Below are 26,087 nucleotides of genomic sequence, written 5' to 3' on the forward strand. Positions count from 1 at the left end.
ATGGACTAATAAAGACTCCTCCTTTGGTTAATATTCAATTGCATGTTGTGTGGAAGACTACAGTATATACAGGACCAACGTAAAGAACAGATTGCTTAGGAATCAGTGAAACAGGAATAATTAATGAGAATTTACAAGGCTTAAATTCTGGTATTTTCTTTATACTTAACTGTGAGACTTTAAACAAGTCATTTTCCCTCTCCTGACTTCATAGTCAATAAAATCATTGAACTAAATGATATCCAAGGCCACTTCCAGCTTTTACTTTCTATGATTCCATGATTTTAATTGTCAAAATTACAAAGCATTTTTGTGGCATCAGAAGGGCTTATTTTTCTTTCATGCTTCCTATTAAATAGCACTGGCTGCTTATAAAAATTACTGTTCAGAAATGGATGGGAAGATGCAGGGGTGGGGGGACCTGAGGAATCACAACTATAGGACCAAACATAAGACTGGAAGAATAGGAACCTAAAAAACTGAACTAAATTGTGCTAAATAGTAGTAGCTCAACAAACAAAGGCTACATGTTTCTCTTTTTTTTTTTTTTTTAAGATTTGTTTATTTTACTGGAAGAGTTACACAGAGAGAGGAGAGGCAGAGAGAGAGAGGGAGAGAGAGAGAGAGAGAGTCTTCCATCTGATGGTTCACTCCCCAATTGGCTGCAACGGCCAGAGCCGCGCCGATCCGGTAGCTTCCTCTGGGTCTCCCATGCGAGTGCAGGGTCCCAAGCACTTGGACCATCCTCCACTGCTTTCCGAATTCACAGCAGAGAGCTGGACAGGAAGTGGAGCAGCCAGGTCTCAGTGCCCAAGCTACATGTTTCTGTATAAGATCATCTTGAGAAAAAAAGGAAAAGTAAACAAACTGTTTTCACTCATTTAGTGAGGAATCTGGTTTATTTAATGACTTGGTTTTCTTTATGCCATGTGGATATTTCACTCTTTTTTTCTAGGGCACTGAAATATCTCATCCCAGTAACATCCAAACATGCAATTGAGAAAAGTGGACTAACTCCAATCCACTCAGCCGCAGATGGACAGAATGCACAGTGCCTGGAACTACTCATTGAAAATGGGTTTGATGTCAACACCCTACTTGCTGAGCACATCTCCCAGAGCTACGATGATGAGAGGAAGACTGCACTGTATTTTGCAGTTTCTAATAATGATATCCATTGCACAGAAGTCCTTCTGACTGCAGGTGCAGACCCAAACCTAGATCCCCTCAACTGCTTACTTGTGGCAGTCAGGGCCAATAATCATGAAATCGTCCGGCTACTTCTCTCCTATGGAGCTAATGTTAATTGTTATTTTATGCATGTGAATGACACTCATTTCCCCAGTGCCATTCAGTATGCCCTAAATGATGAAGTCATGCTGAGGCTATTGCTGAATAATGGCTATCATGTGGAGATGTGCTTTGACTGCATGCATGGGGACATCTTTGGAAATTCATTTGTGTGGTTGGAGATAGAGGAAGAGGTAGTTCCAGGATGGACATCTTGTGTGATAAAAGACAACCCGGTGAGTTACCTCATTTTCTTCTTCATTGCATCATCCTAATTCTTATAAATGTAATTCACTTAGGAATGCTGTTGAGAAAAACCAACCCTAATCTTGGAAAAATTTTATTCTTGAATTATTGTTTGCAATGATATGGGAGTGTAAAAATAAAACCAGCCAAAAAAAAAAAAAACAATTGGAACAAATGTAGAAGATTGTGAAAGCGCATGTTTTTGTCACTTATGCCTATTTGATAGAATACTGGGGCTACAGAGAAAGGAGTGGGACTCTTTGTTGTGCTGATCACAGTAACTTCAGAGCTGTGCACATGCATTCGGGGCTCATAGCTTCACTGAAACAAGGAAACAACTTTTCAATTAATTTTCCACTTTGTGTTTATTACAAGAAGGTATTTATCTCCTACAACAAGAGAAAGAGTGGTTTTTCACAATAAAATTTAGTGCTTATGTATGTGGTATAAAAAAACTACTACTAAACTAAATTTTGTCAATTTTCTCAGTTTTGTGAGTTTATTACAGTTCCTTGGATGAAACACTTGGTAGGCAGCGTTATTCGAATACTCATTGATTACATGGATTATGTCCCCCTTTGTGCTAAACTGAAGTCTGCACTAGAAGTTCAGAGAGAATGGCCAGAAATCCGCCAAATACTAGGTAAAAAAAAAAAAAAAAAAAAAAAAGTTTTGCCTACATTTTTTAATTGAAAATTTACATGAGGGATGTATCTTAATGTCTTCTTCGATGCTTTTTCAGTTCTTTATTTTCAGAATTATCTGGAGTTTTAAAAATCATTCTTCACATTTTGTTACACATTTTTTGTTTTCTTGATATTTTCCAACTCTTTAATTGTATAATGAGTAATAGTATAGCTATAGTAACATTCTAACCACAACTCATTTTTTAGAGTTAGCTTCTGTAATATCTATCATATGATCTGTAGGCTGCAACCTCCATGTGGGCATGGATCTGCTTTGTTTCCTTTTGTATTCTCAAGGGCAAGCCTGGTGTCAGTAAGTACTCAATAAATATTTACAGAGTAAATGAATGAATGGAAGGGTTTAGAATTACACTGTTGATATGCTTTCTTGGAAGTCTTTTATCTTTAAAAAGATTTATTTATTTATTTATTTATTTGTTTGTTTTAAAGGGGGAGGGAGGAGAGAGAGAGAAACTCTTCCATCCACTCGTTCACTCCCTCAGTGGCCACAACAGCTGGGGCTGAGTCACGCTGAAGCCAGTAGCCAGGAACTCCATCCTGGGTGGCAGAGGTCCAAACACTTGTCTCATCTTCTGCCCTCTCAGGGACATTGCAGGAAACTCTCTCAGGTCTTAATTGACAAAGTCCTACCATCAAAGATTTGTGCTGTCAACAGGCCACAGCGTAGTTTCTAGGTGAAAATGTAATTATAATCATGAAAGTGAGCCATAATATAACTGTTTCAATGAAGCACAGTTTACATTACTCCAAATACAAATAGAAACAAGACAAAATGTCATAGATTGGCTATGACTCCTCTTTCAAAATATGGCTTTAAAAGAAAATGAACTTTTAGAGGCCAGCATTGTGGTATAGCGGGTAAAGCCACCACCTGCAATGGTGGCATCCCATATAGGAGCTGATTCACGTCCCAGCTGCTCCACTTCTGATCCAGCTCCCTGCTAATGGCCTTGGAAAAGCAGCAGAAGATGGCCCAAATGTTTGGGCCCTTGGCACCCACGAGAGAGACCCAAATGAAGCTCCTGGCTCCTGGCTTCACAGCCGTCTGGGGAGTTAGTCAGCACATGGAAGATTCTATCATCTCCGCTCCCGCCCCCCCCCCCCCACGCCTCCCTCTCTGTTTGTAACTCTGCCTTTCAAATAAATAAATCTTTAAACACATTGAAAAAATGATAAGGACATAAAGAGAAGAAACCGTAGCTTAAAAGAGACTTCAAGGACATAGCAATTTAAATAGTATGCTTTAGTGTAGGGATAGTACTTGCAGATGATGAAACTCTAAGGGAAGTGATTAGGATACAAATCAGAAAAGAAGGTGCTTATGGGGGAAGGAAGAGACCCAGATCGGATGGACTGTGGAGGGAACCCTAGGATATCTGGTATCGTATTTCATGAGCAGGGGCATAATCAAAGATGATCACCTAATAATATTTATAACAACTTATGAAAGTTTCCTATGTGTAGTTTCTCTACCAGTATTTTATCTTATAATTAACAAGCTTAAAACAGCTTGGAGATTACAAGGGAAAGAACAGTAAAGCTTTGTTAAAATAATTCCCAAAAATTTAGACAGAACATGACAAGGAATTTAACTCTTGTCTGCCTTACTTCAAAACACAGCTTTGCTTCAAAGCACTTCTACACTGCTACTGCACTTCCTATTATAGCTAAGGTTTTATTTCTAAATATTAATTGTTCGTGTATTTTTATTGCAAGAGTCACCAATTCTGATGAGTTTAGAAAGGCAATACAAGTAGGCAAAAAAAAAAAAAAAAAAAAAAAAAGGACTTTGGTGTTGCTGTTTGTCTTATACAAGTCAGGTAGTTGCTATGAGCATGCTTAACCACTGGATGTCAGAATTATCCAGATATACTGAAGGCAGTGTCCAAGGAATCTTCAGAAAATTCATGGAAAATGTATATTTTAAAAACTATGCATAGATTTCAAAAATTTTTTGAGCTATGATAAATTTTTAATTCAATTTTCCATGGACTTTTTGAAGTACTCACATACTTGTTAGTGAAAATAATAAAATTATGACTTGTTTTAAAAACTTAGATTATATTTTCCTGCCTGTTGTGGTAACAATTTCTTCTCAATAATCTTTAAAAAACACTTTCAGTTTTTTTAAATAAATAAATTTAATAAATCTCAAATGTAACAGAAAAGTCATCAGTATGATTATTAAATCGAATGATAGTATTTATTGAATAATTAAAGGTGCCTATTTTCTAATGCTCTGTGTGAACTAATTTGGTTAATCTTCAAACAACCTTGTCAGGTATTTCCCAATATTACCACATTTCACAATGAGAGTACTCATATCTCAGGGGTTAAGTAACTTGTCCAGGGTCACACAAATACTAAGTGACAGAGCCAAGATTTTAATCCAAGTTGACTGTGTCCTGAGGTCACCTCTAAGTGTATCTGCTATGCTGCTCTTTTATGCATTCATATTGCTTGTATGGGTGGTTGTTTAAAAGTTTGTAGGAAAAAGGAAATAAAAGATGTCTATTTTGGTGCAAAAAAAATTGAAATCCATGCATGCAAGGGGTCTTCAAAAACTTCATGGAAAAAGCTTATTACGAAATTTTTTAAAAAATGTTTTGCTCCATGATAAATTGATCTTTTAATTCCACTTTCTATGAATTTTTAAAAGTACCCTAATATATCAATACAGCACTTTTAACATAGGCAAAGTAATAATTGATGATAAAACTAGCATTTTGAGTAACATTGGTATCTATATATGTTTTAAATATAAAATATTTTGATGTCAGACACTGGCAAAGCTCAGATTGTGCTATGAATAATGCATGGATTTGTATCAATGTTTCTTGAGTAATAACTCATCAGAAAGATTGCCAAAAGAGAGAGGAAGTAAAAAAAATCTGTATAATACCAAGAATTAAACAGAAAGAGATATGAGACTTTCTTAAATCAAATCCATTCATTCATTTACCAGCTTCTAGCTGAACACCCACAATGAGCCAGACTCTTCCTGGCACAGACACAGATTGAATCTCTGCTCCTATGGAGCTTAGATGCTGGAGATGTAGTCCAAACACTTAACCTGCAACTGGAATTTCAAATAAAATCACTAGTTGCTGAAGTGTGCACATGTTTTTCAAAATGACAGCATGCATGTTAGTCTGAAACAGCTTGTATCTTGTGCATCTGTCCACTAATATTGTTTTTAATATTTGCTTGTTCCCTATTCATTTTAGAGAATCCTTGTTCGCTACAGCATTTATGCCGGTTAAAAATCCGAAGACTTATGGGACTCCAGCGACTCTGCCAGCCAGACTTAATGAAGAGGCTTCCTCTACCACCAGTTATTCAAAAATACATATTATTTAAAGAGTATGATCTCTATGGGCAAGAGCTAAAATTGCCAGAATTTTAAAATACTATTTTAAAACATGATTTTAAAAAATATTTAAAAATATGATTCCCTCAGAGAATTGCTTAGAATCATTTAAGTGAATTTAAAGTCACTGTCAATTTTATAGGTGGATCACATGTTCTTATGGGAATGATGTATTTTATGTCTAAGGATCTTTACATTTTTAAGTGAATATTTGTATTTGTATTTCTATTGATTATCTGAACTTAGTCTTCAAATTCTCCCTATCAAGTGACTCCTACAATAGCCACAATCAAGTCTCTATATTAAAAAAATAATAATAATAATCCTTTGCTCAAACCTACATCTCCCACCAGGTGCTGGCCTATTTCTCTCTTCTCTTTGATAGCCCCACTAAATAAAAAAGCTCCAGTTTCCTGCACCAACATCTGGACCCTGTTGCCTCCAGTGCAACTATATTCTTGTTGCCAAAAGCAGTGAGCATTCTTCAGTCCCTCTTCCAATTGATTCCTGTAGCATCTGACACTGTGGTCTTCTCTCCTTTCCTCTTTTTCTTCTAATGCTATGTCCTCTGGGAAATTTCCTCCACTTTCTTGGCTACAGTCATTTTCCTGGTGACTACAACCTTTATGCTGAAAGTGCAGCACTTCTCATGTGCTTGAGGCTTCGGTAGACAACTGGCCTATGGACATTTGAACAAAAACACATCTCAAATTCAATAGGACCCCAAATGAAATCACCACTTCCCTTCATAAAAAGCCCTGTTCTCTTGTGTTTTCTAACTCAGTAGTTAGCACAATGATCAACTCAATTTCCAAAAGAAAAAGCCTGGACAAGGATTACCCCATTTTCTTCATCTGCTATAACAAATTACCAAATCCTAGTATCTCTTGAAGTCATCTACTGACATGCAGGCTTCTTGATTTGGCTCAATTTCTGGCTATTACCTTTTCTTCCCTGGCATTACACAGTGCAGCTTATCTGGCTTGCACACCTTCTGTCTTGCCCAAACACGCATGTCCTTACACACAGCATCTCAAACAGATTTATCATAAATCTATATAGAGTTTCACTCCCCCGTGCTCTGAGGATAAAGTCCAAGGTTTTCACATGGCCCTTCATGCTCTCACTCCTGCCTTCTTAACCTTACCTCTTGTTGTCCTCCCTCTCCTCCCTCCCCTTTAGCCATGGTAAACACTTTCTAGAAGTTTATTCTTTGAACAGTGACTCCCAGATTTGAAATTTTATATAGCACAGCAGTAGTTTTTGTTCCCTTAATTTTTTAAAAAAAAACATCTATTTCAAAAAATGCTACCATGGTCATTTCTTAAGAGGGGTCATTTTCATGCCAGAAAATAAAATGGTCCCAAACTCAGTCATTAAGCTGTAGTGACTTTAACATTGAAAAGACATACAGCATTTTCCTCATTGTCCCATTGATGGGTAAAAATGGAATCAAGGTCCAAGAAGTAACTGAGGACCTTTGTGTGAGGACTGCTGTAGAACAGACCTGTAGAATAGGTCTTTGCCTTTCCTCTCCTCCTACCTGAGCCTTCTTTCCACTTCCTTTTGCCCTTCTGGGTCAGATGAACTCCCCTCACCCTGCAGAGCCCAGGTTAGATGTGGCTTCCTCTAGCTTGAGAGGCTACTACCCAGAATTTCTGCTGGATTGTTCCTGTGCGTCTTCCCCCCTAGACTGTACGCTCCATGAGAGCAGGGTCTACATCTGTTTGTCTCCAGAATTTCTTCAGGACCAAACACATTCCCTAAAGCAGAGGGTGTACAGTAATTATCTGTTGCACATATCAAACGAATGAATGTTGTTAAAGACCCTCAGAAAAATAATCAGTAACCTCATGCTCAAATGATAATTTTGAATTTGTGAATTGGTTAATATAATCATTTAGATTTATTGTTATCAGATTTTAATAATGTATTTTCTCATATTTATTTTTAGAGGTTCCTATATTTTTCAATAAGAATACCTCACTGGTTTGTAAAGTTTTCAACTTGTATTTAACTTTGGCTATTTTTGAAAGGTAAATAAGTATAAATAAGGACACAGTTAAGGCTGTAATTTTAACCTCTTATATTACATAGAAACATATTTTGTATAAATTAAACTGTAAAGCATTTAATTTGAACTGTAATGTTTTGTACATGATTTCATAATTCCTGTGTTGCTTTCTTAGTTGTACTTAAAATGCTTTGTTACCTGTAGTTATTACTCCAAATAAATGACAATAAAAAATGGTACTGAAAATGACAATTTGCTTCATACTTCAAGCACTAAACTGTAATACACTGAAGTTTGAGCATTTTTGTGTAGATATATTATGAAATACCTTGTTGTAAAATCATAAATTAGCTGCATACACTATAGGTTTTGAGAGAGTACTTTTAGTATTTGTAACCCATGAGGAAGTTGTGTCTCATGACACTGGAGCAATTGCTGTGTCCGAAACAGATGGGGTCTTTTGCTCACCACATTTTAAACTCTTCTAGCAGGGTTCCTGTTTCTGGGAGGGCCAGATAGGCAGAGGAGCTGATTTCTAGCTCCTCAGGACTCCCTCTCCCCGAGCACGTCACTTTATCCAGGAGAAGGCAACAGCTGCATCTCCCCAGGAGCTTCGCAGAAGCCAAAATTCTGCAGTGGTACCCGTTGACCCTCTGTGGAGTCAATGCGACCCAGCTCCAATGCCACCTTTCCCAGCTGCCAAAAAGTCTGTGGCTGTGGGTTTTGAACTGTATCAAATGGAGAGTATAACGAGAAAGAAGAAGTACATCCGAACTTTCACTGGAGGGATTTTTGTTTTGTTTTGCTTTTCTGCAGGCCACTACCAAAGAATATCTCCATTTCTGGCTAAATAATTTCAAGACATACATTGAAACCAGGTGCTTCTGGAAAAATAGGAAATGTAAATATTGAATGTCAGGCATAGAATTTTCATAATACACATTGCCATGAACTTGTTAAAGACCTGCCATGTGTTCTGAACATTTTAGTGAGTCACAGGACATGTTTCCAAGCACCCGGATAACAGCACAGAAGATAGGAAAATGTTTGCATACTGGGCAGAAAGTATTCACAGGCAGAACCCCATCATAGGCAGGCTTTGGAAAAATCAGTACACACAAGTCCAACCAGAAGATGGAGTCTCTCAAGACGCAGAGAACACACTTAATCCTTTCTCTTGCATTGACCTTTCACCAGAAATTCGTATCCAAATTTCAGTTTCAAGTGTCATTACTCTTATATATAACCGCCTTTCAAATCTTGTATATCACCTCCTTTCAAATCAGAAATCGTTTATGACATCTAAAAATTCTAAGTTGCCTCAAGTTATCTCTGTAACAGAATGAATATGATACACACATATATATACACATCCACACAAGTGCACATATATGACCTACACATGTAACACATATATATACATGCACTGAAGTATGTCATGTCATTGCAGTGTCATATGTAATGTAAATAGCCAAGACATACACTTGTATTCCAATACCACATAGTATTGCTTACATGTGGAACCTAAAAATGGCAAATTCATGAGAAGAAAGCAGAATGGTGTTACCCAGGACTGAGAAGTAGAGGGGAAACGTTGAGGAGATTTAGTCAAGGATATAAAGTTTCAGTGAGCACGAATAAGTTAAAGAAATCTATTCTGCAGCTTGATGAATATAGTTAACAACAACACAGTGTATACTTGAAAATTACTGAGGCTACATTTTACCTGTTTTCACACACACAAAAAGACAAATACTGTGAAGTAATGAATATGTCAATTAGTTCAATTTAATTATTTCAAAATGTAAACATATTTCAAAACATCTTGTACATCATAAAATATAATTTTTTTCAATTAAAAATACAAAATATATGTAAAACATACCGATTACCTTGATAATATATTAAGTTATACAAATAAATGTTATCAATAAGAAAACAGACTTTGAGGCAGCTTGAGCCAGCTCTTGCAAACTATTAGCTGCTTGATTTTGATTTAGTATGAGCACTAAGAGCACATGAAATAAGAGCTCTTACTATTATTATTATTATTATTAGATAGTGGTAGTGTCCAGGGCCAGAGCTGCAAAAGTTGAAAGGTTTGGTCTCATGCTATAGACCTTCAGATTGTCATGACTGAATATGAAAGCATGAAAAATAATGTAAGTGATTTATGGCATCTATTATATCTAAATAGTTGGGCAGCACCCAGAGGATGAAAACTTAGCAGAGAATTTTCCTTAGCACATAAAACCTCATGACTTGTTTTGCTTTGTAATGCTCTCATCATCAATTATTGACAAAGGAATAGAGATATATTTAGAAGGAGCAGACTTATTTGACCTCAGTAGCCCGTGTTATGTAATCTCAGGGAATGCTGGAGATGTCTGGGGATTTGCTGTTTTCAGAAGGAGGCGGTCTAGTAATTTGAATCTGGGCACTGGGAGCCCCTGAGTTCAAATGCTGGATTGGCCAGTGATTCTACCAAAGGCACTTGACAGGAATTCACATTCTATGCTTTAGATTCTAGTGAACTGGGGGCAGCAAATTGCCCTTGCCCTGGAAGTCTGCCATCTCAGGATCCCCCTAGGAGCTTAATGATAAAGCTTCTTGAACACAGCCTGTGGTGTCAGGTAAGGTAGAAGATGTAGAAGGTGGTAAATGTGTTACCTGCCTTTGGACTGAGTGCCCAGTTATTTCTCTTTGAAGCAAACCACACTCCGCCTTCTCAAGGCAGCTTTTTTATGCTTTGTGGAAATTAAATAATGAGACATGATAGACTGTGGTTAACAACCCATGTCTCTGAATATCTGAATATGTCTTCTTGTTGTTGCTGCTGTTTTTTTTTAACTTTTATTTAATGAATATAAATTTCCAAAGTACGATTTATGGATTACAATGGCTTCCCCCCCATACCGTCCCTCCCACCCACAACCCTCCCCTTTCCCACTCCCTCTCCCCTTCCATTCACATCAAGATTCATTTTCAATTATCTTAATATACAGAAGATCAGCTTAGTATACATTAAGTAAGGATTTCAACAGTTTGCTCCCACACAGAAACATAAAGTGAAAAATAATAGATGATTTTTTTTAAATGATGATGAAATCAGATCAGACCTATTGTCATGTTTAATCCCAGTGAGAGTCAAGTTGGGAGTTGATAATTTCTTTTTTTTTTTTTTTTTTACAGAGGATCAGTTTAGTATGCATTAAGTAAAGATTTCAACAGTTTGCACCCCCATAGAAACACAAAGTGAAATATATTGTTTGAGTGTTCGTTATAGCATTAAATCTCAATGCACAGCACATTAAAGACAGAGATCCTACATGAGGAGTAAGTGCACAGTGACTCCTGTTGTTGACTTTACCAATTGACACTCCTGTCTATGGCATCAGTAATCTCCCTATGCTCCAGTCATGAGTTTCCAAGGCTATGGAAGCCCTCTGAGTTCGATTCTTATCTTGTTTAGACAAGGTCATAGTCAAAGTGGAGGTTCTCTCCTCCCTTCAGAGAAAGGTACCTCCTTCTTTGAAGACCTATTCTTTCCACTGGGATCTCACTCACAGAGATCTTTTGCCAGAGTGTCTTGGCTTTCCATGCCTGAAATACTCTCATGGGCTTTTCAGCCAGATCGGAATGCCTTTAGGGCTGATTCTGAGGCCAGAGTGCTATTTAGGACATCCGCCATTCTATGAGTCTGCTGAGTATCTCACTTCCCATGTTGGATCACTCTCCCCTTTATTTATTCTATCGGTTAGTGTTAGCAGGTACTAGACTTGTTTATGTGCTCCCTTTGACTCTTAGTCCTTTCATTATGATCAATTGTGAACTGAAATTGATGACTTGGACTAGTGATATGGCATTGGTACATGCCACCTTGATGGGATTGAATTGGAATCCCCTGCTATGTTTCTAACTCTACCATTTGGGGCAAGTCAGCTTGAGCATGTCCCAAATTATACATCTCTTCCCTCTCTTATTCCCACTCTTATGTTTAACAGGGATCACATTTCAGTTAATTTTCAACACTTAAGAATAACTGTGTATTAATTACAGAATTAAACCAGTCATATTAAGTAGAACAGACAAAAAAAACTACTAAGAGGGATAATGTATTAAGCTGTTCATTAACAGTCAGGGCTATGCTGATCAAGTCACCGTTTCCCATAGTGTCCATTTCACTTCAACAGGTTTCCTTTTTGGTGTTCAGTCAGTTGTCACCGATCAGGGAGAACATATGGTATTTGTCCCTTTGGGACTGGCTTATTTCACTCAGCATGATGTGTTCCAGATTCCTCCATTTTGTTGCAAATGACTGGATTTCGTTGTTTCTTACTGCAGTATAGTATTCTAAAGAGTACATATCACATAATTTCTTTATCCAGTCTACCGTTGATGGGCATTTAGGTTGGTTCCAGGTCTTAGCTATTGTGAATTGAGCTGCAATAAACATTAGGGTGCAGACCGCTTTTTTGTTTGCCAATTTAAATTCCTTTGGGTAAATTCCAAGGAGTGGGATGGCTGGGTCGAACGGCAGGGTTATCTTCAGGTTTCTGAGGAATCTCCAGACTGACTTCCATAGTGGCTTGACCAGTTTGCATTCCCACCAACAGTGGGTTAGTGTCCCTTTTTCCCCACATCCTCGCCAGCATCTGTTGTTGGTAGATTTCTGCATGTGAGCCATTCTAACCGGGGTGAGGTGAAACCGCATTGTGCTTTTGATTTGCATTTCCCTGATTGCTAATGACCTTGAACATTTTTTCATGTGCCTGTTGGCCATTTGGATTTCCTCTTTTGAAAAATGTCTATTGAGGTCCTTGGCCCATCTCTTAAGTGGGTTGTTGGTTTTGTTTTTGGGGAGTTTCTTGATCTCTTTGTAGATTCTGGTTATTAACCCTTTATCTGTTGCATAGTTTGCAAATATTTTTTCCAATTCTGTCGGTTGTCTCTTCACTCTCCTGACTGTTTCTTTTGCAGTACAGAAACTTCTCAATTTGATGCAATCCCAATAGTTGATTTTGGCTTTGACTGCCTGTGCCTCCCGGGTCTTTTCCAGAAATTCTTTGCCTGTGCCAATATCTTGAAGGGTTTCTCCAATGTTCTCTAGTAACTTGATGGTGTCAGGTCATAGATTTAGGTCTTTAATCCATGTTGAGTGGATTTTTGTGTAAGGTGTAAGGTAGGGGTCTTGCTTCATGCTTCTGCATATGGAAATCCAGTTTTCACAGCACCATTTATTGAATAGACTGTCCTTGCTCCAGGAATTGGTTTTAGATCCTTGATCAAATATAAGTTGGCTGTAGATGTTTGGGTTGATTTCTGGTGTTTCAATTCTGTTCCATTGGTCTATCCATCTGTTTCTGTACCAGTACCATGCTGTTTTGATTACAACTGCCCTGTAGTATGTCCTGAAATCTGGTATTGTGATGCCTCCGGCTTTGTTTTTGTTGTACAAGATTGCTTTAGCTATTCGAGGTCTCTTGTGCCTCCATATAAATTTCAGCACCATTTTTTCCAGATCTGAGAAGAAGGTCTTCGGTATCTTGATTGGTATTGCATTGAATTTATAAATTGCTTTTGGGAGAATGGACATTTTGATGATATTGATTCTTCCAATCCATGAGCATGGAAGATTTTTCCATTTCTTGGTATCCTCTTCTATTTCTTTCTTTAAGGTTTTGTAATTTTCATCGTAGAGATCTTGAACGTCCTTGGTTAAGTTTATTCCAAGGTATTTGATTGTTTTTGTAGCTATTGTGAATGGGATTGATCTTAGAAGTTCTTCCTCAGCCATGGCATTGTCTGTGTATACAAAGGCTGTTGATTTTTGTGCATTGATTTTATACCCTGCTACTTTGCCAAAATCTTCTATGAGTTCCAATAGTCTCTTAGTAGAGTTCTTTGGGTCCCCTAAATAAAGAATCATGTCATCTGCAAAGAGGGATAGTTTGAGTTCTTCCTTCCCAATTTGTATCCCTTTAATTTCTTTTTCTTGCCTAATAGCTCTGGCTAGAACCTCCAGAACTATATTGAATAGCAGTGGTGAGAGTGGGCATCCCTGCCTGGTGCCAGATTTCAGTGGAAATGCTTCCAACTTTTCCCCATTCAATAGGATGTTGGCTGTGGGTTTTTCATAGATTGCTTTGATTGTATTGAGGAATGTTCCTTCCAAACCCAGTTTGCTTAGAGTTTTCATCATGAAAGGGTGTTGTATTTTATCAAATGCTTTCTCGGCATCTATTGAGATAATCATATGGTTTTTCTTCTGCAGTCTGTTAATGTGGTGTATCACATTGATGGTCTTGCGCACATTAAACCATCCCTGCATACCAGGGATAAATCCCACTTGGTCTGGGTGGATGGTCTTTCTGATGTGTTGTTGCATTCTATTGGCGAGAATTTTATTGAGGATTTTTGCATCTATGTTCATCAGGGATATTGGTCTGTAATTCTCTTTCAGTGCTGCATCTTTTTCCGGCTTAGGAATTAAGGTGATGCTGGCTTCATAGAAAGAATTTGGGAGGATTCCCTCTTCTTCGATTGTTCTGAATAGTTTGAGAAGAATTGGAGTTAGTTCTTCTTTAAATGTCTGGTAGAATTCAGCAGTGAATCCATCTGGTCCTGGGCTTTTCTTTGTTGGGAGGGCCTTTATTACTGTTTCAATTTCTGTCTCAGTTATGGGTCTGTTTAGGTTTTCGATGTCTTCCTGGTTCAATTTAGGTAGGTTGCATGTGTCCAGGAATCTATCCATTTCTGATAGGTTTCCCTGTTTGCTGGAATACAAGTCCTTGTAGTAATTTCTGATGATTCTTTTTATTTCTGTGGTGTCTGTTGTTACATTTCCTTTTTCATCTCTGATTTTATTGATTTGGGTCTTTTCTCTTCTTTTTTTAGTTAGTTGGGCCAATGGGGTGTCAATTTTGTTTATTTTTTCAAAAAACCAGCTCCTCGTTTGGCTGATTTTTTGTAATGTTTTTCTTGATTCAATCCTGTTGATTTCTTCTCTGATTTTAATTATTTCTCTTCTCCTACTAGATTTGGGTCTGGTTTGCTGTAGGTTTTCTAGATCCTTGAGGTGAATTGAAAGCTCATCTATTTGGTGCCTTTCTAATTTCTTGATGTAGGCACCTATTGATATAAACTTTCCTCTTAACACTGCTTTTGCTGCGTCCCATAAGTTTTGGTATGTTGTGCTGTTATCCTCATTTACTTCCAGAAAGTTTTTGATTTCTCTTTTGATTTCTTCTATGACCCATTGTTCATTCAGGAGCATGTTGTTCAATCTCCATGTGTTTGCATATGCTCTAGGGATTCCTGAGTTGCTAATTTCCAACTTCATTCCTTTATGGTCTGAGAAGCTGTTGCTGCTGTTTTTAAAGATGTGTTTATTTGAAAAGAGGAGTGGGGTAGGGGGAGGGAGAGATTTCTTCTATCCACTGGTTCACTCCCAAAATGGCTACAACAGCCAGGGATGGGCCAGGCTGAAGCCAGGAGTCCAGAACTCTATCCTGTTCCCTTACCTGGGTCACCAAGGCCCGAGTACTTGGGTCATCCTCTCTTGCCTTCCCAGGTGCATTAGCAGGAAGATAGATTGGAAGTGAAATAGCAGAGACTCAAACGAGCACTCATTATGGGATGCCAGTATGCCGTGTAATTAATATGTTAATTAGTTAATTGGTGCTGTCCTCGGAATACACCTTGATTAAATGTAGCAAAAGTTTAATCACTTGTGACTGGAGGATGCTCACATTTGCTTAGGCTTTTCTTCAACTGACTGGAAACCTGTTTATCTGCCCTTAACTATCCACCTAGTCCACTCTTGGGAGGCCACACTAAATAATTAGTTGAGGTACTAAAAAGATTAAATTTACTCTGTGGGTTGGAGGGTACCCTGATTAAACCTGAACTTCAACTACATTGAGTAGTGAGTCTATTGTAACTGAAGACACTTTTTCCTTTTTAATTTTTAACTTTTTTTTTTTTTTTTGACAAGAAGAGTGAGAGAGAGAGAGACAGAAAGAAAGGTCTTCCTTCCATTGGTTCACTTCCCAAATGGCCGCTATGGCCGGTGTGCTGTGATTTTTAACATTTTTTAAGGTTTATTTATTTATTTGAAAATCAGAGTTATACAGAGAGGAGAGGCAGAGAGAGAGGTCTTCCATCCAATGGTTCACTCCCCAATTGGCACAACAGTCGGAGCTGTGCTGATCCTAAGCCAGGAGCCAGGAGCTTCTTCTGGGTCTCCCACGTGGGTGCAGGGGCCCAAGGACCTGGTCCATCCTCTACTGCTTTCCCAGACCATAGCAGAGAGCAGAGGATCAGAAGAGGAGCAGCTGGGACCAGAACTGGCACCCATCAGGAATGCTGGCACTCCAGGCCAGGGCGTTAACCCACTGTGTCACAGCACTGGCCCCTGAAGATACTCTTTTAAAGAGGAAGCAAAGCTTTTTACTTGACAATCAATCAAAAGTAAAGTTTAAAATGCAAGTGAATTTCAGAGGCAGAATGACAGTAAATCTTTTCTTAACAAATTTTGACAAGGGAAAGTTCACAGAAAGAAAAGTCTAGGTGTTTCCTAAGGTCATGAATGTGGAAAGAATCTTGAGAAACATTTAATTCATTTGAATATGTCTGGAAGTCTGCTTGGATAACAATGCCTTTCATTTGTCCTCTGTTTTACAGTTCACAAAGCATTTCACATACATTATCTCACTTGATTGTTTTTTTAAGATGTATTTATTTATTTGAAAGGCAGACTTACAGAGAGGCAGAGGCAGAGAGAGATCTGTACTCCTCAAATGGCCACAACGGCTGGAGCTGAGCCAGTCCAAAGCCAGGAGCCAAGAGTTTCTTCAAGGTCTATCATGTGGCTGCAGGACTTGGATCATCTTCTGCCACTTTCCCAGGCCATAGCACGGAGCTGGATTGGAAATGGAGCAGCCGGGACTGGAACCAGCGCCCATGTGGGATGCTGGCACAGCAGGCAGCGGCTTTACCCACTATAGCCCCTCTCACTTGATTCATATAAGAACTCTAACAGCAGGGCAGGGCAGGTTAATTACCTCCTTCCTGCAGATGAAGAAATAAATCATGTGGTTAATTAAATTAATTAAAGGCCAGAACTAGGGCTCAGCCTGGGATTTCTGACCCCAAACGCAAGCTCTTTCTATCTCGTTATTTTCAGGTCATCAAAAAGTGGAAGAAATTAGAATATGCATCAACCATATAAACACAATGTGGCATGCCTATACAATGGAATATTGTTCATCGACAAGCTGTACCATAGGTGAACCTCAAAAACATTGGGTATATGAGAAAAGTCAGACACAAAGCACAACTCCATTTATTTAAATATCCAGACAAGGCAAAGATTTGAAGAGAAAAAACAGATTAGTAGTTGCCTGGACTGGGGATGGGAACATGGGTCAATGTGCACAAGGGATGTTTGTGGAATAATATACCTGGTTTGTAGTGGTGGCTGCACAAGTTGGTGAATTTACTAAAAAAAAAAAATTGAAATTCACACTTAAGGTGGGCAAATGTTATTGCATGTAAAGTACGTCTCATAACATCACTTTAGAAGAAGGTATTTGGCCTAGCAGATACGACACCAGGACACCCACATCCCAGTTAAAATGCCTGGGTTTGATCCCCGGCTCTGGCTCCTGATTCCAACTTCCTGATAAGGTGGACCCTGGGAGGCAGTGCTGATGGTTCAAGTAACTAGGCTCCCAACATCCATGTGGAAGACCTGAGTTGGGTTTCCAGATCCCAGCTTTGCACCTGCTTCCAAACTATTTGAAGAATGACCAGTGGTCGGTCATTCTCTCTCTCTCTCTGTCTCTCTCTCCCACTCAAAACAAGAAAAATTACTTGGGATGGGGGCGGTGTTGCGGCATAGTGGGTAAAGCCACCACCTGCAATGCTGGCATCCCATATGGGCACCAGTTCTTGTCTCAGCTGCTCCACCTTTGCTCCAGCTCCCTGCTAATGGCCTGGGAAAAGCAGCAGAAGATAGCCCAAGTGTTTAGGACCCTGCCACCACGGGAGAGACCTGGATGAGGTTCCTAGCTCCTGGCCCAGCACTGGCTTGTTGCAGCCATCTGGGGAGTGAAACAGAAGATGGAAGATGTCTTTCCCTCTCTCTCTGTAACTCTTTCAGATAAATCTTGTAAAAAATTACTTGGAAAAAAAGGAGTAAGAGAAGCAAGTCTCTCACTGACAGATGATCCAGTGTTATAACCTCACTGAGGAGGCCCAGCTGAACAACAGTCATGTGACTCAGAGGAAGCACTTGGTTCTTGGCAGCAGCACACAATTTATTCATTTTGACGCACTGACAAGATCAGTAAAAGCAGATGATGTGGTCTTCAAGGGCAGCACAATGTTTGCTGTCTTCATACATCTTATCTGGGCCCTTAATCTAGACAAATGCAGCTTGCTCGGCAAGCCTCTAACATGCTCAGGCCAGCTGTAATATGACTTTTCTACCTTTTTCTCTTTTTAAATTTAAAAATAAATGCAGACAAATATGCAGTTCTGAGGGCTGGCAGTAAAGGTTCCCTGCGTGGTGAAGGGCCAGGGACGAGGTTACCAGCGGGATCCGTCTTCTGCAGCACCTTAGCTCCAGTTCCGACTGGATGCAATTGAAGAGAGCAAGGAGAATGGGAGAGTGTGGAGATGAGTGCTGGGGGAATTCAGGGCCAACACGTAACAGGCTGTGGGTCTCAGGAACACAAGGTACTGTGTCAGGAATTGTCAGTTAGGAACTGCGAGTCTATGCAGAGAGACTCTCTTTGATTCTCGTGATAAAATTGTAGATGACAAAACTCAGTAACCATGTATGAGCTTTCAAGCACTGATAGGACCACAATTGGGCACACTGAGTTCCCGTGTTCCTGCTCCTGGATTGACTTTGCCTCCCATCTCTCTCTTCATAGCAGCATCTCAGCTTTGCTTTGCTTTGATTTTATCTTATTGATTTGAAAGGCAGACTTACAGAGAGAGAAGGAGAGACAGGTCTTCCAAATGTTAGTTCTTTCCCCAAATGGCCGCAATTGCTAGGGCCGAGCCAGGCCAAAGCCAGAAGCCAGGAGCTTCTTCTGAGTCCCCTAGGTGGGTCCAGGGGCCCAGACACTTGGACCATCTTCCACTGCTTTCCCAGGTGCATTAGTAGGGAGCTGGACTAGAAGTGGAGCAGCTGGGACTCCAACCAGAGCCCATATGGGATGCCAGCATTGCAGGCAGCAGCTTAACCTGTTATAGCACAACGCTGGCCCTGGATCTCAACTTTTCTGCTCTTTAAGGTACCACTGCCCTGTGGGATTTGGAATTTTCTAAAGGTGCAGTTGTCATAAAGCTGAGCACAGAGTGTCTCAAGGAAAAGGACCATGTCCTGGATGCTTGCCTGCCACATCATTCTTCCTTACAGCATAGTGAGGCAATCTGTCCAAACCCAGCACTAACACTTGCTGAAATGAATGAGAGATCTATTTTCCCCCAAGCAAAATTCCCTTTATTAGAATGTCAATTAATGGGGACCGGTGCTGTGGCACAGATGGGTAAAGCCCTGGTCTGAAGCGCCGGGATCCCATATGGGCGCCGGTTTGAGTCCCAGCTGCTCATCTTTTGATCCAGCTCTCTGCTATGGCTTGGGAAAGCAACGGAGGATGGGCCACATCCTTGGGCCCCTGCACCGGCGTGTGAGACCCAGAAGAAGCTCCTGGCTCCTGGATTCGGATCGGTGCAGCTCTGGCCATTACAACCATCTGGGGAGTGAACCAGTGGATGGAAAACCTCTCTCTCTCTCTACCTCTCTGTAACTCTTTCAAACAAATGAAATAAAATCTTAAAAAAAAAAAAGTCAGTGAATATCAAATGTCTCCTCTTTCATAAGTGGAATTCCTATTAATGTTGCATAAAAAAGAAACACAATAGATGAAATTCAGCTATTTCCCACTTTTGGATTCTGAACATCATTTGGTTTTATCATTAGAGCTTTAACATTATCAGTTTATCTGTTCATTTACTTGTTACTTGTCCAGGACACATCTTTACATGTCTGAATCAGATTCACAAATGATAATCACACCCACTACACACCAGGTCATGAATTGCATGCTTTACTACAAGTCTCTTCCATCCCATTTCATTTTGATGTATTTTGAAATGACCAACTAGTAGACCTCAAGGTCAAGCAGCTTACACTTACAGAACGTAACTATATTCATCAATTACAAGCTCAGATATACTTAAAGAGATTTCTTAACCTCTCAGGACTTGAAAATCCATTTTCATCCTTTGCAAAATGGAAGTAATCGTATTTATTTATTCAAGTGTTGAAGTAGTAACTAGTAGTAAGTAGTAGTATGTTCAATTATTAAACAGAGATCAAATTGCTATGATATACTACCTGGAACATTGGCTGTATACAAAAGTACCTTGCAAACTATAAATATCAAACAATTGCAAGATATTATTATAAATAGCTCCAGTAATTTTAAATTTGACTCACGCTCACTACCACACGTTGGCATAACTGGGAGATTTGCTTGGCTGCCAAGTGTGAAAGTGAAGACCTGATAAGGGAGTTGCCAGTTCTCATCTGATCCCTGTAGCCTGTTTGGTCTGTCCAGCTGTCTGTCCAGAACCTGACCTTTGCCTGACATTCTCCCCTGAGAGCCTCTCTCCGGCTATTTGCGAAGCTCTCAACAAACAAACAGAGTAAAGTTGGAAATCTAACTTCCTTAGAAGCCTTAACATTCTCAACAGTCTTATTACAAACCATCTGTGGGAAATGTTGAGAACTCAAACCCTTCTGTGCTGTGGGAAACATGCTAGATCTATTTCAGGAAGCAACTTTGCACCTGCAACAGTGAGAGAGATTAGATAAGGCTTAAAAATATAAAAATAAAAGGCAGGTTCTAGTAGAAAGGGTGAAAATTGGGAACAGATTGTTTAAAGTAGATCGACGGGGGGCAGGCACTGTGGCATAGCAGGTAAAGGCGCTGCCTATAGTGCTGGCATCCCATATGGGTGCTGATTTGTGTCCTGGCTGCTCCACTTCCAATCCAGCTCTATGCTATAGCCTGGGAAAGCAATGAAGGGATGGCCCAAGTCCTTGGGCCCCTGCACCAGTGTGGGAGACCCAGGAGAAGCTCCTGGCTCCTGGCTTCGGATCAACACAGCTCCAGCCGTTGCGGTCTTCTGGGGAGTGAATCAGTGGATGGAAGATCTCTCTGTCTCTCAGCCTCTGCCTCTCTGTAACTCTTCCAAATAAATAAATAAATCTTAATAAAAAAGTAAATCAATCCTTGACATTTATAATAAGAGAATTTCCAGTTTCTCAAATTTGCAAATAATATAGGATCAGAGATCCACTTTTCCTCATCATTCAACAGAGGCCAATTTAAATAAGAAGGGCATCTATGAAATGAATAGAAATGCCACCTTGAGATCTGAACCCTTGGGAGCCAGACAGGTCCATTCGTCAGTATGGGAGCCACACTCAAGCAGGCTCAGACTGACCATGAAGCATGAGCGTCTAGGCCTGTGAGCACCAGGGTTTCCAGTTGTGGAGAGCTCTGGTTACTATCAGGTAGCATTTCTGGAAAACTACTTGGAGAACTCTCAGAAGAAGGAAGCCTGAATCACCTAAGACCTAGTACTTTGTGATGATTTCTATTATTGTTTTAAATACATTTCCACTTTTAAAACTAGTTTTATATTTTTAATGTTGTATTATTATTTTTAAGAAGATCTCCAGCATTGTAGAATCTTCAGTCTCTTTAAGACCTGGATGCATCCTGCTCTACACTCCAACTAATGGGCTCTGTTGTGTGTGTGTTTAATGCAACCTACTTCCTGAACATCAAATAATCATTGTAGGCCTTGGAGACAGCCACTGGGACAGACCCAGCCCTTTCCCTCAGGGAAAACCCCTGTCCTGTGAAGAACTATTGGAAATAAGCCATCCCAAGTGTGATCCTGCCATGAAGCAGTTCTGTAGCAGCAGGAGCACCAAGCTAGCCTCAGGCATCAGGACCAGTCTCCCTAGGATAGACCTGAGCAAAATGAAGAAGAGACAAAGGCTCTCCCGGCAAAGGGAGGAGCAAATGCAGTGATTTGGGATAGAGTGAGTGTGGTGAGTCACGAGTGAGAGGCAGGGAAAGTGACCCAAGCTGAGGCCAGAGAGCAGAGAGGTGAAGAGGTCTGATCCCAGAGTGGGGAGGGGACATGGGGGGGCAGAATGTTGCTGAAGTTTGTATCTGAGGCATGACAGAAGTCATTCAAGGGTTTTAAGCTAGCAATGACCTGATGAAATTATGGTTTTGAAAAGACTGCCTGTATTATAGGAAGAGGGAGAGAATCAGCAATGATGCATCAGGGATACTAACTAGTTCACTGCTGCTATCACAAGAATACAGGACAGTAATTTACATCCAAGACAGAGAATAGCAGGAAGCAAAGCAGGAGTTCAAGAGCTGATTACCCTGGAACTGTGATTGAATATGGAGGTGTTGTATGAGGAGACAAAGGAAACACAGGATGCAGCAATGGTAGGCGAGGCCTGGGGATGGGGAAGGAGAAAAGGGGAAGTCAGAGTACTGATTTGGGGCTGGTTGAGTTTTAGTACCTCAGTAGTTACTTTCATGAAACATTTTCAAACTTGAGGATATCAACTCTTTCAAATCATTGAAACTACATATGATGAATCTTCAAAAAGTTCATGGAGGGAACAGATGTCCAGTCTAGTGATTAAGACCCCTGCATCCCACCTTGGAGTGTCCTGGGATTGGATCCCTGGCTCCATTTCCTGACTCCAGCTTCCTGCCAAGGCAGAGCCTGTGAGGCAGTGGTGATGGTGGAGGTAACTAGGGTTACTTTAAGGGAGACCTGTGTGGAGTTCCTGGCTTCTGGCTTCTGGCTTCTGGCTTCAGCTTCAGCCCAACCATCATCTGTTGCAGGACTTTGGAGGATGAATGAGTAGTTGGTAGCTGGCTCGCTTGCTCTCTCTCTCTCTCTCTCTCTCTCTGCCTCTCAAATAAATACAAAATAATTTAAAGAATGATTTTGGGGGCCTGCATTGTGGCACAGAGGGTAAAGCTGTTGCCTGTGATGCTGGCATTCCATATGGTTGCATGTTCATGTCCCAGCTGCATCACTTCTGATCCAGCTCCTTGCTAATAGACTGAGGAAAGCAGCAGAAAATGGCCCAAGTGTTTGAACCCCTGTCACCCACGTGGGATACCCAGATGAAGCTTCTGGCTCCTGGCTCCTGCTACAGCCTGGTCTAGCCCTGGCCACTGCAGCCATTTGGGGAGTGAACCAGCAGGTGGAAGATCTCTCTCCCTCTGTCTCTCCCTCTCTGTGTAACTCTGACTTTCAAATAAATAAATGTCTTTAAAAACAATGCTTTTAATGTTCATGGAAAATGCACGTTATAAAAAATATATGCAAAGATTTCAAAATTTTCTGCACCAAAATAAACTTACCTTTAATTCTATTTTTCCATAAACTTTTTGAAGTACCCTCATTAAAGTTGTAAATGACAAGGCCTGTTGAAGAATAAGGCAGAGGGTGAGTACAAATAAGTTTCTAAATTAAACATTAAGCCTGAATTCGGTGTCATATGATATATAAATATTAGATATAATTAAAATTAAATATGCTCATATAAAATGTTCAGTTAGTGTTATTTTGTGATTACAAATAGAAATACCTATTACAAACATCCTGAAATACAAATAATTCCTGAAATTACCAAAGTCCTTCCGAGATCTGGGGATAATTAAAGTAAGAAAACAATTGATGGGGCTTCTCAAGTCTCTTGAATATGAATTGCCAAAAGTATACAAGTCATAAGCAATGTCACTACTTTTAGGAAGTGGGATCTCCCTCTACTACAAAGTGTTGGGCTAAAGTAGGGGTCAGGTACAGGTATTCTTAGGGGCCTGTAATGTCCATGAACAGTATTTTTTTTTTTTTTTTGACAGGCAGAGTGGATAGTGAGAAGAACAGAAAGGTCTTCCTTTGCTGTTGGTTCACCCTCCAATGGCCGCCACGGCTGGCGCGTTGTGGCCGGCGCACCGCGCTGATCCGAAGGTAGGAGCCAGGTGCTTCTTCTGGTCTCCTATGGGGTGCAGGGCCCAAGCACTTGGGCCATCCTCCACTGCCTTCCCGGGCCACAGCAGAGAGCTGGCCTGGAAGAGGGGCAACCGGGACAGAATCCGGCGCCACGAGCGGGACTAGAACCCGGTGTGCCGGCGCTGCTAGATGGAGGATTAGCCTAGTGAGCCACAGCGCCGGCCCATGAACAGTATTAACAAGTATCTGCCTTCTGGCACAGTTGCTTCTGTGATTTTGGGAGATATTGATGAGTTTTGCTCACTCTCTGGTTGGGTATCTATTAATATAGGACTGATACATTTGTCTGTATTTAAGAAGGCAAAGTATGGCTGTGAGGGAATGTCAGCGATGTCCTCTTAACACTAGATGATAATAAAGTCCCAGATTCCTTGATAGAATCCTTTAAATGAAAGATATTCATCATCTATAATAACCTGCCAAAGCGTTATGCTAGTGGCTTAAAAAAAAAAAAAAAGGATGGGGAGAGCAAGATGTCAAAACAATTTCTTTAAAATAATAAATGTGTCAGGCCATTTTGTCTCATCGCCACTGACTCCCTACCTCAATTCCAAAAGAGCTCAGCCTTGGCTTTGGTTTCCACACTCCTGTGTGTTTGCTCTGCCTGGAAAGCTCTTCATCCACTTCTGCACCTTCTCAGACTCCACCCATATTTTCATCTGTCCTCCGCAGCTCTTCTCTCCTTGGCGCCTGGTTGGAGTTATCACTGCACTGTCTTGTTGTCAGCTGCCTGCCTCTCTCCCATGAGCATGAACTCTTGGAGGGCAGAGACTGACTGCGCTGATTTCTATTTCTGTTTGTAATCCTAGCTTCTAGCACAGACCTAGCCTGGAATTGGTAACTGGTGAATGTGTGTTGAAAAAACAAACACACACATAATAACATCTTCAAAAAGAAACAGAAAGGCAAAAAAAGATTGAAAAAGGAAGTTCTGTTTTCACATAAAAAACCATTGTAATTCATAAGCTGTACTTTGGAAATTTATATTCATTAAATAAAAGTTTAAAAAAATCAATTGTCAATATATTAGGAGATGGTGTCTGAATCAAGAATTAAGAAAAAAAATTCCCTAAATAGACTTTTTCCTAAACAAAAAGTGCTAATTTTCAAAAGGCTTGTTGTATTTGTGACTCAAAAAAAAAAAAAAAAAAAAAAAAAAACACTCCAATTCTGCTCCGTAACAAAATGTGACACGAATTAGAAATTCCAAAATAAAAAATACTGATGGTTGAATAAATATGTTTGGATATTTTCAATATAGAGAAGGTTCCAAGACAATTTAAATTATTCACCACACTTATGTCCAGCCAGAAGATAGCTTTGTTCACACAGCAGAATTATATTGTATTAATATAAAGTTTCTGGAGGGAACTTACAGGAAGACCCCTGAACTGAGGTCATCCATGAGTTGTGATCAATGTCACAATCAGTAACTTGTATCAAATATACTATGATTTGTATCAAATATACTAATATACAAACATAAGGAATCTCCAAAAAGCTTATGGGGAATGTGTATTATGAAAAAAAACTGTACGTTGATTTAAAATTTTTGGCACTAAAATAAATTTCTATTTGAATTTTATTCTTCCAAGAACTTTTGATATTCTTGCAAGTGGCCGTTATTCTTAAGTTCTTAGGATAGTGTCCTTGGAAGGCCATAATTTTGTCAGTGATTTTGCCGCAAACACCTCAATGCCTCCTCAGGAGTCATTTTCAGAATCTCTATGGAACACTCAAGATTTGACAGAAGAAAATAACAAGATTATAGTCATTTTGGGTTGTTACAGTAATCAAAACAAAAACTATGAGCTTATTTTTTACAAGATCAGTTTAACCAGTTTTAACCAGTAAGAAGTAAAATTTTCTAAGGATTGGAGCCTCCAAAAGTAAGAAGGAGCTTTGGAAATGGACTATTTTCCCTGGTGATGTTCAAGTAAATACTAAATAATAAAGTGAGTATTAATATTTTCAAAAGTCCTTTGGAATCTGAGAATCTGTGATTCTAAGAATATTTGAGTATTTTATAGTCACACTAAATGTGTATTATAATTTGTAAGCACCAAGCCCTTTGTTCTCCACGTCTGTGTTCCAGTGTTAGAGAGCTCCCTGCATTAAAGAGTAGCTCCTACAGTCTTTCTTTCCTCTTCTTTAGCTCTGTTTTTCTCCATAGAATTTATGTCTGATGGGTTCTGCATTTGCATGTTCATTTATATATTGTCTTTGTCTTTACAAGCTCCATGAAGGAAGGAACTTTATGGGTTTTTTTCACTACTTTAATACCAGTAACTAAATTAGAATTTGGCATGAA

General features: G+C 39.7%; 1 protein-coding gene and 1 long non-coding RNA gene across 15 annotated transcripts in view; one reads left to right on the top strand and one right to left on the bottom strand.

The window, feature by feature from the left end:
* Positions 1–7,876, top strand: part of ASB15 (ankyrin repeat and SOCS box containing 15) — a 57,674-nt gene extending 49,798 nt beyond the window's left edge. For all 14 annotated transcript variants that reach the window (XM_051848918.2, XM_051848916.2, XM_051848919.2 and 11 more), the window contains 3 exons: positions 956–1,526; positions 2,026–2,179; positions 5,471–7,876. In XM_051848918.2, the coding sequence (XP_051704878.1) occupies positions 956–1,526; positions 2,026–2,179; positions 5,471–5,649 (904 nt within the window). In that variant the 3' untranslated portion in view covers positions 5,650–7,876. The remainder of the gene's footprint in view (positions 1–955; positions 1,527–2,025; positions 2,180–5,470) is intronic.
* Positions 537–24,571, bottom strand: LOC138849058 (uncharacterized). The gene is made up of 3 exons (XR_011387437.1): positions 24,320–24,571; positions 23,125–23,187; positions 537–839 (listed from the first exon to the last, which is right to left on the bottom strand). It is a non-coding gene; the product is annotated as an uncharacterized lncRNA (long non-coding RNA).
* Between the last annotated feature and the right edge of the window lie 1,516 nt (positions 24,572–26,087).

The sequence above is a fragment of the Oryctolagus cuniculus genome, chromosome 3 (assembly GCF_964237555.1).
Source record: "Oryctolagus cuniculus chromosome 3, mOryCun1.1, whole genome shotgun sequence".
Lineage (NCBI taxonomy): Eukaryota > Metazoa > Chordata > Mammalia > Lagomorpha > Leporidae > Oryctolagus > Oryctolagus cuniculus.